At 37.7% G+C, this 19,560-nt stretch overlaps 1 protein-coding gene across 12 annotated transcripts in view; it reads left to right on the top strand.

Annotated features, from left to right (window-relative positions):
* The window catches only part of MTMR3 (myotubularin related protein 3), a 137,824-nt gene that overhangs the window by 84,962 nt on the left and 33,302 nt on the right, over window positions 1-19,560 (top strand). For 8 of the 12 annotated variants that reach the window (XM_036123175.2, XM_078060789.1, XM_078060788.1 and 5 more), the window contains 5 exons: window positions 660-744; window positions 9,220-9,309; window positions 9,705-9,821; window positions 13,073-13,105; window positions 17,547-17,629. In XM_036123175.2, coding sequence (XP_035979068.1) covers window positions 742-744; window positions 9,220-9,309; window positions 9,705-9,821; window positions 13,073-13,105; window positions 17,547-17,629 — 326 coding nt within the window. In that variant the 5' untranslated portion in view covers window positions 660-741. The remainder of the gene's footprint in view (window positions 1-659; window positions 745-9,219; window positions 9,310-9,704; window positions 9,822-13,072; window positions 13,106-17,546; window positions 17,630-19,560) is intronic. The other 4 variants (XM_078060786.1, XM_078060792.1, XM_078060791.1 and 1 more) reach the window with 1 other exon arrangement.

The raw sequence follows: 19,560 nt of genomic DNA, 5'->3' as shown, positions 1-19,560 counted from the left end.
CCCTATTCCTTCTTCAACCTAATCCCTGACAACCACTAATCTGCTTTCTGTCTTTATGGGTTTACCTGTTCTGGACATTTCATATAAATGGTATCATGTAATAATGGGTTTTTTTTGCCTGACTTTTTCACTTAGTATAATGTTCTCATAGTTCGTTCACATTGTATCATGTATCAGTATTTCAGTCCTTTTTATTATGTGACTTTTCAGATGAGCATAGAATATTGGGGCAATAAGGCAGTTTTTTCAAATTTTGCTTACTAAGCCAGTTTGGTTCTCACAGATAGGGAGATCCATTTTGAATATATAGATCAGCACAGAAACATCTTATAATATTATAAGAATATTGTTTTTGCATTTGCAGATTGGTTTTAATCTTTATTATTTCATCCATAGTTTATAACATTTTTCATATTACTGTCAGCCTTAGAAACATGAGTCTTTGCTACGTTTCTGCTCAAATAGGACCATGAGGATTTTCACAAAGGCATTATGGAGTTTGGATTTAACTAGTGGGAATTGGCTGGGTGATACTTAACTTGTTCTTGGGTGACTCTGGTCAGGTCTGCAGGTCCAAGTATGTGTAGTTCTTTAATTAGAATATGGCCAAGTAGGGAGAAAATTGCCAATTTTGTCCTTTTTTTTTTTTCTTTTTAAAGATCCAAGTGTAAAGGAAAGAAAAGCCTTGCCAGACGCTGAAGAAGGGAAGGGGATTTCTCCTCCTAATCTGGGTCTCCTGTCATGGTAAGTAAAAAGAAATAACAAGAAAATTGGAATTGAACTCTATCCTGAAATTAAGTGAACACTAATAGGTCCATACATTTTTGTTTTTGTAAATCATTTTACTTTTCTTTTCCTGAACTCTCTTCTTGCTACCTTTCTTTTATTGTTTATTTAGTAATAATGGAGCATTTTAGTGTTTTAAATGGTTTATTTAATCCTGTGAATTAGATATTGTCTATTACTTTTCAGTCAGGTAATAAATGGACTCAAGACTAAAATTCGTGGTTCTTGGATTCTAGGTTTCTTAATCCTTTTCTAGGAAGCAAGATGTAGTGAAAACCGTGTGTGTGTGTGTGTGTGTGTGTGTTTAGAAGAATTATGATATGGTCATATACATATTCTTTATGAATTCACCTTTCTGGATAGAAGTAAATCCCTACCTTCCCCTTCCTGTGTATTTAAGACAGTATTTTTATCCCAAAGAAGGTGAAGCAGCTTTGCACACCTCCTGCCTACATCTTTGACTGGAAAGAGCATATAATGGATATTTCAGTGACTTGTAGGCCATTTAGGGCTCAGTCCAAGCAGAGAAGATGAGCAATGAGCCAACCACATTTCTATCAGTCCTGAGCATATGTAAACAGTGCTTCAAGGCTTAAAAAAGAAATGGTGCTCTGTAATATTGTTCTGCTTCTACCTTGTTATGTTTCCTAGATCCAAACTCTGTTTCATGCTGGCGCACAAAGAAGGAATTGAAAAGGCCATGTTAATTTCAAGCTTCATTAGGGACATGGGTTGAAAATGCTTTTTAAAATTAAAAACAAACTAAAACACAACAGAAAAACTAGTTGTGCAGAAATGTCATACTAAAAGGAGGAGAAAGGTAACTACTTTCATTTTGAAGCTGGGTCAGTTTTTTCTTAGTTTGTGGGTATAACAACTTTTTGATTGTATATCCAAACACTGATGAACTTTTAATATTATTTCTCTAGACTACAGTTTATTTTATTGGTTTTCCCATAGAGTTTTTAATGAATTGAAAAAGTGTTTGCCTAATATTTATATGGTATGTACGCCAATGCTAATGAATAACAAATGCCAGCCTTATAAAAGCAGCTCTGTTCTGTACTGAGGGGTCGTCCTTTATTGTAGACCATGTAGCTAGCAACAGTGTAGTCCTCGTCCTGGTGTAGCTGGGGTCTCTGTTAGTGCCCTGTGGATAGTCTTCTGGTGCACTCCGGAGAAGATTTTGTGTGCTGTAGTTGGGGAGCAGTATGGCCATGTGTCTTTTTTTTTTTTTTTTTAATTTCTCATAAAGTAACATTATAACAAGTTTTTACAAATACTCATTGATAATTCTACTACCAAAACCCATGGTTGTATTCCTTTCTACCTACCTGTATTCCTTTCTACTGAATATTTTTTATGTATTTGGAATTAAAGCATAATTAAATTTCTATTTTGCTTATTTCACTAAAGGAATTAAACATTTTCCTGTGTTGATTCATTGGATTCCTAATGTTCATTTTACTAGCTGTATAACATTTTGCAAGTTGTTGAACCGTTGATTTAATTAATATCAATTAATTGGTATATTCTGTTGTTTCAGCATTTAGGTCATATATACTTAATCATTATTTGTGTGGTGCATTCAGGAGTACTGAAATTTTTTTTTTTAAGATTTTATTTATTTGAAAGAGAGCACAAGCAGGGGGAGCGGCAGGGAGAGGGAGAAGCAGGCTCCCTGCTGAGCAAGGAGCCCGATGCGGGGCTCGATCCCAGGACCTGGGATCATTACTTAAGCCAAAAAAGGCGGACACCTAACCGACTGAGCCACCCAGGTGCCCCAAAAGAAAATTTTGAATTTTCTTTTTTAAAATGTATAGCTCTGTACTAATTTGAGTAACATCCTCTCTTATGCTTGTAAAGATTCTTAAATGAGATTGAAGTCTTTTTTGGGAGGTTAAGCATTAATAGAATATGTTTTCATGTTTTATGGAAAATCTCAAGCTTGTACAAAGAGAATAGTGCAGTGAACCATCATGTGCATCAATCCACTGCAGTAATCATTAATTCGTGGCCATACTTGTTTCTTCTGACTCCCTCACCATCAACTCTTGGATTATTTTGAAATAAATCCCAAGCGTTGTATCAAGAGAAATTTGTATTTTTGATGGCCTTCAATACCAGTCTTAAGAATAATGACTGGAAAAAAAAAAAAGAATGACTGGAATTGACAATGAGACTGATAATTATTTTCATTTTTACATTTTGTCCAGTATTCCTACACATATTTTATTTACTCTCAGTAGTAGTTTTTTTTTAAAATTCTGGAACGTTGTATATGAATTTAGTTAATAGGCATTTTGACTTGTTGGCAGTCTCTGCTTCCTGTGTTCTTTAAATATTTATTTGTAATGTTGATTTCCCCTCTAAAGCATGGATTACCTTTCTTACCTACATAAGCCAATAGCAGAAACTAGCCTGGAACTGTGGTGACTAATCCCTTTTCAAGATTTTTGTAGGTAGCTCCACTGACCTTATGGAACTGGTAGAGGCTAAGAAGTGCCAGATTCCACAATGCCTGGTGTCTGTCAGCAATACCAGGAAATCGACCATGTGGAATACATGCTCCCTAGTACTAATAAATTACTACTTGTAGCCTGGGAGAAATTTTGCAAGCCTCTTATGAGGCCAAGACTTCCTCGTCTGTTTCTTCCTTCCCTTTTGTCTCCTTCCAGCTCCTTACTCTATCAACCATCTCAAGTTTGACCTTTTTTTACCCATGAAACTTAAAAACTATAATAAATTAGGCAGTTAATTCGACTTATGTGTTAGCCAAGTAATGTTTTTTGAAATACCATTCTTCTAGGATGTCAGTAACTTGTCCTAATGTTAATTAAGTCTTTGGTGATTAAATGCATATTTATGTACAAGAGGGAAATCAGCTCTAAAGCTTTATAGGTAACGTGAATTGAGATAGTCTTTTAAAAAGAGCCGTTATTTTGACTATGAAAAAATATTACTTCATGATCTTGCCTTGCTGACTTAATTTTCTGTTCTCTTATGTTCGAAATGATTCAATTTTCGGTTTTCACTGGCTACTTTGGTTATATACATTGGCATGGATTAGCACCCAAGTGAATGTGCCAGCAAGAATAGATTTGTAACGGCTTCTCATTTTTGGTTTTGTTTTTAGCTTGCCTACGTTATTTTAATTCTGTGCTATTTAAAGGTCAGTAAAAAACTAGGTCCGATAATCACTTGAAGAAATGAGTGCCTTTGTAAAATGATCTTGAAGAGAATAAAAGTTTAGGCCTATATATTTGTGTGAGTTAAAAAGTTAATGTGATGCTGAGGAGGCATGTTTACAGTGTACTTTTATGTAATAATTTTTTAAAGATTTTATTAGAGCTGGGGGAGGGGCAGACGGAGAGGGAGGAGAATCTCAAGCAGACTCCCCGCTGAGCACAGAGCCCCATGCAGGGCTTGATCTCATGACCCCCCAGATCACAACCTGAGCCAAAATCAAGAATCAAACGCTTAACCGACTTAGACACCCAGGCACCCCTTTTACATAATAATTTTTAAAGCATTCCCCTTCATAGTGTTTCCTACCTCCCCTATTGCTTTATGAGAAAAATCTTCCTAAATTCAAGATTCCTCTTATCTTTTCTTAGTTTTAAGTGTAAACACTCAATGTTCTTTGAGTCAATAGCTAAAAAAAAAAGGTAACACTTAGAGAAAAATGAGTTTCTTTCAAATATGACTGTATCCCTTGTTATTCCTTCACCCAGTCATTGACCTTGGAGGAAATGACTGAAGAGGGATAAAATGGAACATATTGACACAGATTTCTTCATCTAACAAGTTATTTTGGTGTTTATGGGAGTGGAGCCTTTGTACAAACCTTTGTATACCCCTTTGTACAAACCTTTGTATAAAGTAATTATATTTTTAGAGGCTCTAAGCTACATGATATCAACCTTACTAAAATATACTGCCTTAATTAAACTTTTTTTTTTGGTATAAGAAACTGAGTAAGTTTTTTATACTTTTGCTTTTATAATTATTAGCCATAATTTCTTTTTTTTTTAAAGATTTTTTTTTTTTTTTAAAGATTTTTTATTTATTTATTTGACAGAGAGAGACACAGTGAGAGAGGGAACACAAGCAAGGGGGAGTGGGAGAGGGAGAAGCAGGCTTCCCGCGGAGCAGAGAGCCCGATGTGTGGGACTCGATCCCAGGTCCCTGGGACCATGACCTGAGCCGAAGGCAGTTGCTTAACGACTGAGCCACCCAGGCGCCCCATTTTTTAAAGATTTTTAAAATTTATTTGACAGAGAGAGAGACAGCAAGAGAAGGAACACAAGCAGGGGGAGTGGGAGAGGGAGAAGCAGGCTTCCTGCCAAGCAGGGAGCCTTATGCGGGGCTCCATCCCAGGACCCTGGGATCATAACCTGAGCCGAAGGCAGATGCTTAATGACTGAGCCAGCCAGGCGCCCCTATCAGCCAAAATTTCTTAATTCATCATGGTGAATACCTCACAGCCCTAGGGATGTGACTCTGTTAACACATGATTGTTTTCAAATATAAAAAACTTTATTTTATTTAATGATGACTGAAGTTTCATAAATTTTTTCTGGATTTCATGAACCATTTATAAAGTTGTTACAGTTTTATTTTTAGAACTTGAAGTCAATAATTTCTTTCTGTATTTTAAATATCAAACCTTTAAAAGGCTCGTAAAATTCTTGTGCCTCAAAATAAAGTGGCTCCTTAGAGGGGATGGAATGGGCCTCGTCAGCTAGTAGCCAAGAGACTGATTTTATGGTGGTAGATGGGTGAGGGATTGTTATTCAATCCCTGTATGGCTCTTGTCACAGATTAGCTCTGGAAGAATGGTTTGAGAGAAAGTGACTTCAGAGGAGACCACTTGAATTAGTGTTGCAGTGTAGTAGATAGAGCCAACAGTTCTCCAACTCTTTGCTTTGAAGATCCCTTCTTACATTCCTAACTTATTGAGGACCCCAGAGGGGGTTATGTCTGTCTATACTTTATTAGAAATTAAATCTGGGAAGTCTTTAAAATGTTCTTATGTTCGTTTAAAGATAACTAACTGGGGTGCCTGGCTGGCTCATTTGATAGAGTGTGCAATTCTTGATCTTGGGGTTGTGGGTTTGAGCCCCATGTTGGGTGTAGAGATCACTTAAAATCTTAAAAATAAAATAACAGAGACCAACTAAATGTTAGCATAACGTTTTTGGGTGCCTGAGTGGCTCAGTTGGTTAAGCATCTGCCTTCGGCTCAGGTCATGATCCCAGAATCCTGGGATCAAGCCCCGCATCGGGCTTCCTGCTCCGCGGGAAGCCTGCTTCTCCCTCTCCCACTCCCCCTGCTTGTGTTCTCTCTTTCTCTCTCAAATAAATAAATAAAAATCTTTAAAAAAAAAAATAACGTTTTTGATGAAAATAACTTTTTCCTCATCCAGAAATAGTGTAACCAGTGGCATTATTAATATTTTTACAAATCTCTTTAATGTTTTGCTTGATGGATGATAGCTAGATCCTTATATCTACTTCTGCATTTACTTTGTTAAAATATGTTGTTGAAAAAATGTTGAAAATATGAAGTAAATCCAGCCTCACACAGATATGTAGTTAGAAGAATATTTTAATAGTTTTCCTATCTGGAGAATATTGTATATATTCTTCTGTTACACCAAAACAAGGAATATTCTTTTTTTTTTTTGGACAAGTAATATTTCTTTAAAGGTTAGTTGCAATGTGGAATCTGAAACCATATCAGTGAACTTACTATATTTACTGTTACATTTTTTAAAGATTTATTTATTTATTTATTTTTTTATTTTATTTTATTTTTTTTTTAAAGATTTTATTTATTTATTTGAGACAGAGAGAATGAGAGAGAGAGAGCACATGAGAGGGGGGAGGGTCAGAGGGAGAAGCAGACTCCCTGCCGAGCAGGGAGCCCGATGTGGGACTCGATCCAGGGACTCCAGGATCCTGACCTGAGCCGAAGGCAGTTGCTTAACCAACTGAGCCACCCAGGCGCTCAAGATTTATTTATTTTAGATGGGGGGAGGGGCAATGGGAGAGGGAGAGAGTGTCCTAAGGGGACTCTGCGCTGAGTGCAGAGTCGGACATGGGGTTCGATCTCATGACTCTGAGATCACAACCTGAGCTGAAATCAAGAGTCAGACACTTAACTGACTGCACCACCTGGGCGCCCCAATATATTCTATTACGTTTAAAGCCATTGGTCTATCTTGCACTTTAAATGGATCTTTTATTCATGCATGATTTTGTAACATTACGCATTTGTCATTTTGAAAATAATTGTTCATTGAATAATGCCGAAATTCCAAATATAGACATATTTCTCTATATCATTTCTTTTATTCTTTTATTCTTTTTTATTTTCTTAAGTAGGCTCCACACCCAGCATGGAGCCCAACACAGGGCTTTGAACTCACCATCCCGAGATCAAGACCTGAGCTGAGATCAAGAGTTGGATGCTTAACTGACTGACCCACCCAGGCGCCCCTATAATTTCTTTCAAAAATCACATTTGGGGGACACTTAGGTGGCTCAGTTGGTTAAGTGTCTGTCTTCAGCTTGGGTCATGATCCCAGGGTCCTGGGATTGAATCCCGCATTGGGCTCCTTGCTCAGTGGGAGCCTGCTTCTCCCTCTGCTGCCATTCCCCTTGCTTGTGCTCAGGTGCACTCTTTCTCTCTCTCTGACAAATAAATAAATGAAATCTTAAAAAAAAAAAAAAAAAAAAAAATATATATATATATATATAAATGACATCTGGTAGTATCGCCTCTGATTTCGTCAGAAAAGTCTGCTTAAGTATTGGGAATCTGTGAAGTTCTTCATTTTAGCACTTGATGGGTTTTCCAAGATTCAAATTTTCACATGAAAGCTTTATCATTAGTAATTAATGATGTCATTTGGAGGAAAAGAATCTGCCAGCTTAAGTCTGAATTACAGTCTGTCAGTTCTTTCAATTAAAATGGTATTTAATGAAAAAAAACTGGTTAGTTCAGCTGGTAACTAAAACAGTTGCACAGATGGTGTACCTTGAGACAACCATAATATTGTCAGTATGTGGCAGAAGTGTTTCATGTTATTTCCTTTATAAAAAAAGACTTACTGAACGGTCAAGATTTAATAAAATTTTATTTTTATTATCAAGGACATCCTAAGTGAAATTGGTGTCATTGCTTATGCTAAGGTGCCAATAGTTTTATCTACTAATTCTTTTTGTACTGTTAGTACAAATGTCAATACAGTGAAAAAAGGCAGATAATGTCTTCGTACTAATGTGGAGGTGTTTCTGACCACATAGAGCCCCTGAAAGGTCTCAGAATCTGTAGACCTCACTTTGAGAGCCACATTAGTAGTGTTACTATTTTATGATTAAGATTGCTATTAGGTAAAACCGTAAGTGGGTTTTATAATTAGGATTTATAGGTAGGATGTTATTTATAGGTAGGATTTATTTTTTCCTTTGAGGAGATTTAAAGAATTGCTGGAATTGTATTAAGCAGAACATATAGGTAGAACTGTCCACTAACTAGTGGTTATAATTCTTAGTGCTGTCAGGGGAACATGATATGGCTTTTGCTCTTGTAAAATGTGCTGTATAAAACAGATTCTGTAATAATTTACGGTTAGGCTTTCCAACAGATTGCTTTTTTCCTGTCTTCCTAAACCATAAAAATTCATAATATAAAAGACTGCTTTTTTATACACATTATAATTAGTTCAATTCAGCTGCCATTTAGATTAGAATTTAGTGCTTTTTTGAAATTGTCTTAATAGAAATCTGTTTTGTAATTTAAGGCAGATTAAACTAGGGACAGTGGTTCATACATTTTCACTTTTTGAGGGATTCAGTTTCTAAACTTAAATTTTTAAAGAAACCTTTCTGTTACGGAAATCTCACTTCTAACCAAAGTAGACACAATGGTTTAGTGAACCACTGCTTTTCCCAGTTTTCCCAGTTATCCCTCATGGATAATCCTGTTTCATTTGTTTCCCACTCCCTTCCTTCCTACCCTCCCCCTTCCAATTATTTTGAAGCAAATTGTAGACCTCACATCATTTCATTCTTAAGTAATTCAGGATATAGCTTTCAAAAATAAGAATTTGAGGTCATAACTTACAGAGAAAAAACTCTTGGTTTGTCTTACAAGTAATGTACTAACAACTTATTTGTGCTTAGTAAAAATGTTCTTAACCTCTCAAGACTTTTTTTTTTTTTTGCACCCATGTATTCTCTGACTAGAGACACCTCATATATTGGCTGGAACACTTTGGGGATGAATATTTTTTCCTTGAGCTTTCTGCCTGTTCACCTTGGTAACTGGACTCTCAATTGTGATCACACTACTAGACATGGCAGAAAAATAAAATATGGACGACTGAGAGCTTTGAAATTATTTAAAGGTTTTGGGTTTTTCCAGGATGAAGAGACTCGGCACAGCCTTGAGTGCATCCAGGCCAATCAGATCTTTCCCAGGAAGCAGCTGATCCGGGAGGATGAGAATCTTCAGGTAATTACAGGCCACTTTGATTATAAAATAAGTATTTAGCATCATAGTAACAATGTAGCAGAACTAATGGATTGAAGTAATGCACTGTATAATTTTGTTTTTCCCTAAACCATACACATAGTAGAAATGCAAGCTGGAAAACATCTCTCTTTTTAGAAAGACTTATTTCCTGAGAATTCATTATTTGAGATGATCATATCTCTGTCATTCCTTCAGTAGTCTAGAATTTGAATAACCAGGTATATTTGAATTATGTGGATATAAATCATCCTCTTTAGGTCCCTTATTTATTTATTTTGAGTGACAGGTTTTTTCATCCATTCGTCCAGCCTATGCTTGAAGACTTTGCTTTTACTGCTTTAGAACTCTGAAAAGTTTCTTCTTCCATTTTGAAGGTTCCTTTTCTTGAACTTCATGGAGAAAGCACAGAGTATGTGGGCCGTGCTGAGGATGCCATCATTGCCCTTTCTAATTATAGACTTCACATCAAGTTCAAGGAGTCTCTTGTTAATGTAAGTGATTACCAACTGTTTTCCCACTAAAGTAGATGGAGAAAGGAAGTTAAAAAAAATTGTTAATGTTCTTAAAGAGAGGAGTGTTATACACAGTTGGATATGAAAACATTGTGTGCTCCGCTTTTCTCTCACTTAATTTAGCACTCAGGGGACACTAGGTTAACAAGCAACTCTTATGCTTGATTTAAAATGATACATGTAGTTGTCAGCTGAATTGTCCATTGTTTAGTAACACCGAATGATTTGTACTAGGTAATGGTGTATCATTAAGCTTTATAAAGGTACAAAGGCTGTATAGGCTTTTATTCTTCAATCTTTAATACTTACCAGCTGCCTCAGTTGAGTTAATTTTTGGGACCTTAATGTCAAATGATGAGATGTACTTTGAGCTCCATGCAGACTCTCATTATAGGATGAAGTTGATGCTAATGGCTTCTTAGTGGAATAAGCATGGATGTTAAATACAATGTTTATTTGCATAATGGACTGTATTACTGAAGAAAAGGGAGGCTCTCAGTTCTTTTTTTTTTTTTTTTTAAAGATTTCATTTATTTATTTGAGAGAGAGAGAGCACAAGAGGGGGGGAGCGGGAGAGGGAGAAGCAGACTCCCTGCTGAGCAGGGAGCCCGATGCAGGACTCGATCCCGGGACTCCAGGATCATGACCTGAGCCGAAGGCAGTCGCTTCACCAACTGAGCCACCCAGGCGCCCGAGGCTCTCAGTTCTTAAGAGTGCATTTGCCCTTTTCAGTTATGAGGGTATTCTCAGTGAACTGGTTCTTCAGTGCACTGCCATCGTGAATGTGCCTTTCACCACAAAGATACGCAAGTGCATGTACTTCCACCAAATGAATGCCTTCTTCCTTTTTCCTTTGCTAGTATTGTGGCTTTCTTCAGTTTGATTCTAGCACTGAGAAATGTATTAAGATATTTTATAAAAGTTCAGGACCGTCCTTTCATTCAGACTTCACATTGTGTGTTTTGGGGTTCATTTTGGGATTCTTTGAAATCTGTCACTTAAGTTCATTTTACTTAGTGGTCCAGAAGTTACCTCTTTTGTCAAATCTTTTCATTTGTCAAAATGCTGCCATTTTGTTTGTAATTGGCATTTATTATTTATGTAGTATTTATTATTATTCTTTGTAGTTAAATATTTATATCCAGGAGCCGTTATGGTCTGAATTCCTCCTGGCATCTAGTTTTGGGCTATGATCATAGCTATTACTGTCCATCAGCTAAAATTACACATTGGATTCATCAAGGAAAGAGGCATGCTATGCATTCATACCATATAGCACATATACTGTTCAGAAGGGTCCATTTGATATTGGATAGTCACGATAGGAAGGAACGGGATGAAAACTCCTATAAAATCCTGGCAACCAGAAATTGCCTCCCAGCCACTGTGGAAGTAAGGACAGTAATAATTAGAATTGCCCAGTTTAATCTTGTGTTTAAATTCTGTTTATATGATTGGAATTAATGAAATTATAATTAAATTGCATGGGGGATGATACAGTTTCATGTTATCGTATTTTCCCATATTGTCCCCTGTTTCTCAACTTACTGCCTTAGAGCCAGGTATTTCAGAGGCTATTTTTAGATCTATTTGGGAATAGGGTCTGTTGGAGAGAAAGCATGGATTTGATCATGTCATTTTCCAGCCTAAGGCCCTTCAGTGTTTCTTTACTACTTCTAAGATGAAATTACTTAGTATGGTATCAGGCTAAGTGGTGTGATCCTTGGTCTCTGCCAGCTTTTCTGTCAGTTTCTCTCTTTTCCCCTTTCTCCCCTTTGTATTATTAGTAAAACCACCCTCTTTGAAGTATTCAGCCACACCTCACACCTTTGAATTCTCTCTCTTCTCTCCTGCCTGGGGAATTTCTCTCCATCTGTCAAAACCCAGGTTAGGTGGTAACTTCTGTGAAGCCTTTCTCCGTTCCCTGACAGTTTGTTACCCCTGCCTCTGACTTCTTCAGTGTCTCAAACATGCCTTTACAACATTTGTGAGATGTGTTATAATTTTTTGGTTATTCATCTTTGTATCTTTGGAATTAGCATGTTTTCCTGGTGCCGTGGTATTCAGTAAATATTAAGTGAATTGAAGTTAATATGAGTTTGAAATGGATATTAGACCATTTTAAAACCCCTTTGGGGTTTAAAGCTCATTTAAAAACAAATTTCTGTGTGACTAGGACTGTGTCCTTATCGTCTCTAACAGTAGCTGTGTGAGTAGGCTGTTTACTGGAATTGTTGATCCCCCATTGTGATTGAGGTACAATGCTTAAGAAAACTTATCACTGTTCTTACTTTTGACCCATTTCCTCACCTAAAAGTGTTTTCTCAGCATAATAACCCTCAAAGGCATAGAGCTTGCATGTCATGTAAAAGTCCCAAGATAATGGCTTTGTACTCAGAAATGATTGTGCAAAAGTATTTTGGCATTGTAGCAACTTTAAACATTTCAAATCGAGAGAGACTAGGATTTCTCCATACAAATAATCACATCACAGTTAGTGCTAAGGTTCCTCAACCTGTGGTTACTCCACAAAACAGCGGCTCTTCCTACGCTAGGTCCTGGGTGGAGACCAGAGAGTTGGTGGTGTCGCCCCTCTTTCTTTCTTTCTTTCTTCATCCCTCCCCTCCCCTCCCCTCCCCTCCCCTCCCCTCCCCTCTTCCCTCTTCCCTCTTCCCTCTTCCCTCTTCCCTCTTCCCCCTTCCCTCCTCTCAGCAGATAAGTATTTCAGTAAAATACATGAGATCAAGGGACTCCCTTTTAAAGGTTATAATATCTAAATCAAATACATTTCAACCATCAAAAGTCCAGATGTGCCAAGTATATACTGTGGCATGCCTTGGTTTTGCATCATTTTGTATGCTTTTAAATCAACACATTTAGCACTTTAGAAAATGGCTTACCATCAGGTTTTAAATAGCTACCTGATACATATATTCTCTTTTAATTTTACAGCACATTGAATAAAACATGCCTGTAGATTTAGATACCATAACATCATTACTTTAAACATTCACTGGGTATCAGGTTTCCAAGTCCTAGAATAAAGAACGTCTGTAGGAGAGTTCATTTGTAGCATTTAAGGTATGAATTGCTCCCATTCTGTGCTTTTCCCAAACTGTATTTTTACATATGTACAGGTATATTTCTTTGCTGAGCTCATTTATAAACAAGTAAGTGTTCAAGTGGAATTCATGAAAATTTAAAACCATTTTTGTTGTGTAATTCAATAGACTGCCTCTCAGTCTGCTGCTTCTGAAATCCCAGTAAGTAGCATGAGAATCTTAGGTGGTTTTTGCACCTGTGCTTTGGAACAAGTTGGTTTTGACTGTCAGATGCTCACCTTGCAAAGCAGCAGAATTTGTCCTCTCTGCATGAGTCCTTTCCCTTTTACTAGACAAAGTGCTAGTGGTACACTATGATGAGAACAATTTGTGGAGTGAGAAAAAGCCCCACAGTTTATACATAAACAGATGGAATTATGATCTTCAAAAAATGTAAAGTGAATTTCAACTAGGAATAATTTGTAAAATCAACATTAGTATCTAAAAGGACATTAGAGCTTCTATTTCCAGGCTGGTCTATTAATGCTTTTTAGGAAAAATGTGCAAGTGTAGCAGCTGCAAACACTTTCTTTAGCATTTTTTCACATTTTTTTCATTGTCTAACTGTAGTACAGCAAAAGTCTTTATTCCCCAAGTATCAGAAGGAGGTTATTGTTAACCCTTCATGCACCTTGGCTACAGTATTCATATGCCAGCAGAGGTCTCTGAATCAGTGCTGGAAGAGCAGTTTGTAAACATAGAAGGTGAGCAGTAAAGAGTTTGGATCTTTAACCTGTGACACAGTCGTCTTCTGACTGGTTTTTATGTAAGATTTAGAGTCCAGATATTCCACAGCTTATTACAGATTTTAGGTTTAGACTCATTATTCTCACTCTGTTACTGCCATTTTTAATTCAAATGTATGTACAGAATTAGTACTTTCCGTTCAGGCTATAAAAAGGGCATTGTTTTTAAAAGGTAGAACTATCCCACTTTTAAATTCTGGTGCTTAAAAATACTGCACATGTGCTTGTGCACACACACACCGAGAAAGAATTAAAGTAAACATACTAGGGTATGATGACATAAAATTCCCTCTGGAGTGAGACAGTACTATGGATCTTTGATACTGTGCATGTCTGTTATAATTTTTAACTGCTGCTGTTCTGCTTTTTTGGGTTGATGCTCTTATGAATTTTGGTGTCCGCGATGTAACTGTTGGCCTTTTGAGGAATTAACAGCACTGAGTGTGTTTGATGCATTGTTTTGAGCATGAGTTTGGTGGAGATTATAAGAGGAAAATCACTGTAAAGGAAGATAGAATTATCTGGCAGGAAGAAGGTAGAGGAGAAAGGAGCAAAAAGAAAATGAGTTGCTACAAAACACTGAATCAGTGGGCTAGGGAGGATTTGAATGTGACTTTAGATTTCTTCCTACTCTTCCATGGATAGAACTGTCCGTAAGGAATCTGGTTTAAATTCTATTTTCCTCTTAAAGTCCCTGGTGGAGAGGCCACTTAGTTCTGAGAAAAACATTAAAGTACAGTTCATACAGAAAGGAGGGGCAGTCTTAGAGGAAGAAAGAAAGGTGCACCATTTTTATGGAAGGAGCCTGGGCTAGAAGACAGACATGGATTCTGGTCCTGTCTTTGCCACTAGCTTTTAACGTAGAAGCTTAACCTCCCTGGGCTATAAAATGGCCTGGATTCAATGGTATAGATTGAAGACAATCTATAATTGTTTGCTAATGGGCTTGAATATGGGGTTTGCCTGGTTACAGAAATGGTAAGAGATCCTCTTGATGTGTGAGGAAAATTTAGAAACCTAAAGCAGTGGAGCAGGCCTTAAAAAAAAGTAGAGACACTTAGTGTGCTTTGGTTGGGTGTTTAAGAGGAAAAGAAGGCCTGTTCTGCCTTTTTGGAAGAGGAAGGAGGCAGTCTGTGGAGGGAACATTGAAGGGGACATTGGGGTAGAAAGGAGAAGAAAAAAGGGAGTTGTTCATTTGATATATAAAATCAGATATTTCTCTCTTATATGTCTCTCTTTTTTTATTGCTGCATATTAAATTTCCCTGCATGTGACAGTCTGCATGAGCATTAAAACCTGTTCTCCATATCTATGACTTGAGTACACATGGTTGTTTCTGGCAGCTTGCTAGTAGTATCTGCATACTAGCATCTGGTATTTTTATCCTTCTTCCTTAAATTTGTGATGCTAAAATGTGTGAAAATTTGCATATCGAATGCATTTTAGGTAGCAAATATTTTGCATGCTCTGAGGTGTTTCGTTATTCTGGAAGTCTGGACACAGGCGCTTGGGGTTTGATCCAACAGTAGGGGATGTAAAGTTTATCTGTTCTTTGTAGCACAGCACAGGCTCATTCACTCCCTCCAGCAGCTGCTAATAGCGTTAGTTTTCAGATTTCGTAGTTATAAGGAAGGTGACTGAAGGGGACCTGGAATGCAGGTGACTTCTGAGAGAGCAGCCTCTCCATGTGGATTTGTAAAGCTACTCTCACTCCACTCCAGACTCTTCCTATTCCCTCTGCCTGGGACTTCCTATGCTGTGATCATTTGATATTCAGAAAACATATAGGAAGGTTGGAAACTGGTCCAAGGAAGTCAGGAAGTAGGCAGACTTTTAGTTGGTAAAATTTTAGAAAATTGAAATTAGAATTCAGGCCTCTTGATTGCCATTCTTGCAGCCACTTTTGGGAAGGAAGGGAGAAGGGAAGGGGAGGTACATTAAAACAAAACAAATACAATATAAGAGTCTGTTATAGGGCACCCAAAGGACTGGCCTGCAGACGAATCAGTGTCCTCCTCCAATCTCCCATCTTTTTTTTAAAAAAGATTTTGTTTACTTATTTGAGAGAGAAAGTGACAGCATGCATGTGTGCACACAAACTTGGGGAAAGGCAGAGGGAGAAGCAGACTCCCCCCCCTCCCAGAGCAGGGAGCCTGACATGGGGCACCATCCCAGGACCCTGGGATCATGACCTGAGCCAAAGGCAGACGCTTAACAGACTGAGCCACCCAGGTGCCACCTATCTCCATCTTTTAAATCTACTGTTCTTCCTTTACAAATTATCCCTACCCATTGGTACATATTGTTTTTTTCCTTCTGAGATGTACAGGTCTTGAAAGAATTTTTAGCTGCATCAGCTCTAGTTTCTCACAGCACCTTGTGGTTAAGGACTTAAAAACAGAGGGCCAAAGTTCCTTTTTTCTCAGAACACAAGATTTCTTCGCTTACTCCCAGTCCTATTATAAGTATAAGGGAATTTTGTAGATTATAGATTTAGAACTAAGCAAGAAGGCTCTGGTCCTGAGATAGAAACTCCCATTTTCTATATATTATTATTTTGCTTGCTTCCCTTGTTTCATCCCTGCCCCAGTTTCTGTTTCTTGTCCCAGACATCCAGCACTGGGCTTCTTTTTGATTCTCACATAATTGTTCTGAGAGTTCTCTGCTGACTCTGGCAACTTCATGGTGGGGTAGGGTTTGCAGGAAGCCTGTTTCTGAAACTGGCTCAGCTAATATGATGGCCACCCTGTGCAGGCAGCACTCTTCTTTCTCTGTTGGAGACTGCCTGTCTCTTCTCATGCTAAACATGAATTGTTGGAATGCTCCTTGGAATTCCCAGAGCTACATTTTGACTGGGCATGATATAGCATAATAGACAGTGGTCTACTCCTTCTCTAAGGAGTGAGTGTATCCATAATTATTTTACCAGGCTCTCTTGAGAAGTCTTGGAAATTGCTTTTTGAAACCAAGGGTTGAGTCAAGGTGAATTGAGCCAAGAGGGGGAGGATTCTCATGTCAACTTGAAGATTTGTCACCTGTTCAGATGCTTTCCCTGTCTGCCTCCCTTCCCTTCTCCCAGCCCTCTCCACTATTGTCCTTACTTCTGTGTTCAGTAGAGTCTGCTCACCAGATTGGCAGGGAGAGAACCATTCCAGCTTGCGCATACCTCAAGCCCCACTTGGCAAACAGGGATTTTCCTGGTCTTTTGAAGCAAATTAGACCTAGCTAGTTTTAGGACCTTCGACCACTGTGTGGCCTGCTCCCTCCTTTTTGATGTTTATGGGTCTATTCTGCTGAGCACAAAGCCTAACAAGCAGCCACGTCTTTTCTATGCAGCTTGCGGGCAGTTTGGATCTCCAGTCTTTTTCAGGATGTTCCTTTGCTGACACAAAGCCACAAGCACACTTTGTCATTTGGGGCAAATAAGTGTAGTCCTACTGTCACCTTGATCGGCACTTCTCTGTAAACAAGACCAGATTACCATTCTGGTTCCCTTTAGCTTCTTTGTCATTGCAAATCACAGCTAGCTGTAGTGTGTAAAGTAGTACTTGGGGAGATTATGAGTTTGATACTTGAGAGATGACATATTTCCCTGTTCTTTCAGAGGTGGTGCCTCCTCTTCATTCCTTGTCTTCATGCGCAGACATGACTTGAGGCTGTTGATTTAGAAGGAAAGGAAGGGAAACCCTAATTCACTCAGTAGTAAATCACTTGAATACTACTGATTCAGATAAATTTGCAGTTCTGTTCGCTGCTTTCCCTTGTAGAGCTTTTGAATCTTTCTTGTTGGACCCATTGAGGGAACTGCAGGATCAATGCCTTCTTGACTAAGGGGACTTCATCTTTTTTAATTGCAGGTTCCATTACAGCTTATAGAAAGTGTTGAATGCCGAGATATATTTCAGCTTCATTTGACTTGCAAAGACTGCAAAGTTATCAGGTATGTGATGTGTTTATGCTGCTCTTTAGTGTGGAAAATACGTATTTTTAAAAGAATGGATTCATGGTTTGTAACAGAAAAACAGCTTTTGAGGGTCAGCCTTGTTAGGAATATTTTCTGAGTAGTTAGTGCCTGAAATATTTCATCTTTAGCCTACTTTCCTATTCAAAAGTGATTTTTAAATTTTTTACTTGGAAATAATTTCAAATTTACCAACAAAAGTGCAACAATTAAAATATTACAGAGAACACCAATATGAACATTTTACCCCATTTGCTGTATTGTTTGCAGGGGCTCTGTGTGTGTGTGTGTGTGTGAGATTCTTTTTCTGAACACTTTGAAAGTAAGTTATGTAATCCTGGCTTTTCACCCTGAAATACTTTGGTGTGCTTTCCTAAGAATAGGGGTATTTTCTTACATACCACGGTATCATTATCAACTTCACAACTTCACAACTTCACACTCCTAATACTTTTATCCAGTCTTCTATCCATGTTCCAATTTTGTCGCTTGACCTAATAATGTCCTTTATAGCATTCCTCTTACCCCCACCTTGTTCAGGACTGGATCCATGCAAGGTCAGGTATTGCATTTAGTTGTTATGATTCTGTGGCCCTCTTTATTTTTTTAAAGATTTTATTCATCCATTTGTCAGAGAGAGAGAGCGTGCGTGCACAAGCAGGGGGGAGCGGCAGGCAGAGGGAGAAGCAGGCTCCCTGCTGAGCGTGGAGCCCGATGCGGGACTTGATCCCAGGACCCTGGGATCATGACCTGAGCCGAAGGCAGACACCTAACTGACGGAGCACCCAGGCGCCTCTGTAGCCCTCTTTAATCTAAAATATTTTTCACTACCTTTCTTTGTCTTTTATGACATTCACATTTTAAAGAATATTATCTTTTATTTTAATTGAATTTTTCTCATTTTGTGTCTGTACAGTGTTTCCTCATGATTAAATTGAGGTTGTGTATTCTCAGCTACAGTACTGTATGTGTGAGATTGTGTCCTTCTCAGGGTGCTCTGTTACATCTGGAGGCAAGCAATGTCCGTCTGTCCCTTATTGGTGATATTAATTTTGATCACTCTTGTTGAGGTGTCACTTGCTTTCTGTATAATTTCTACATTTTCTCCCTTGCAACTAATAAACAGTCTGTGAGAGGCACTTTAAGACAATGAAAAAATATCCTGCTTTTCATCAAGTTTCTCCATTGCTTTAACATCCATTATGGTTTTTATCTGATAGAATCTTTACTATAATGATTGCAAAATGATGCCTGAAATGTGTTTTTAAATTTAGTAACTCTAGAAGTTCTAAATTCCCTTATCTCTTTGACTAATTTTGGAGTGCCAGTAAACACTGTGTGGCATACTGATGAGCCACATTGATTGGAATGAGGGAGAAGTGGCCTCCTTGGTTTTAAGGTATATAATAAGTTGCCTTTTAGCCATTGAGATTTGGTTTGCTTTGATAGATACTAACTACAACTCATATTTAAAAAGCTTGTTTATTAATTACTCAGTTTTAAATACTGTCTGCATTTGAAAAGGTGAAGTATTTTTTGCCCTAATTGAATCTAAAGATACGTACCCAAAATTACAATTCATAATAGAATTGTTTGGTTCTCTACATGGTCATAGCTGAAAGTTTCAGTGTAATATATCTTATTTTGGATCTACAGTTGCTGATTTATTCTAATTGCTGAGTAGAGAGATTTTGAAATTATCAAACTGGCCAAAAGTTGTGCTGTGATTTATTTTTGAGTTTGGCCTCATAGGTTATAACAAAACAAAAAGAACTTCTCTTAAACCTATTTCTTGACAACCTTTATAAAGCTTTGGTGGAAGATGTAGAAGGAAATCTTACTCATGAAAGAGAAAACTGCCATTTTACTTTAATAATTACCATTAATCAATCTCTGAAGCAATTTCACCA

Source organism: Halichoerus grypus, chromosome 13 (assembly GCF_964656455.1).
Source record: "Halichoerus grypus chromosome 13, mHalGry1.hap1.1, whole genome shotgun sequence".
In the NCBI taxonomy this organism is placed as follows: Eukaryota; Metazoa; Chordata; class Mammalia; order Carnivora; family Phocidae; genus Halichoerus; species Halichoerus grypus.
This window is presented reverse-complemented; position numbering and strand designations above follow the sequence as displayed.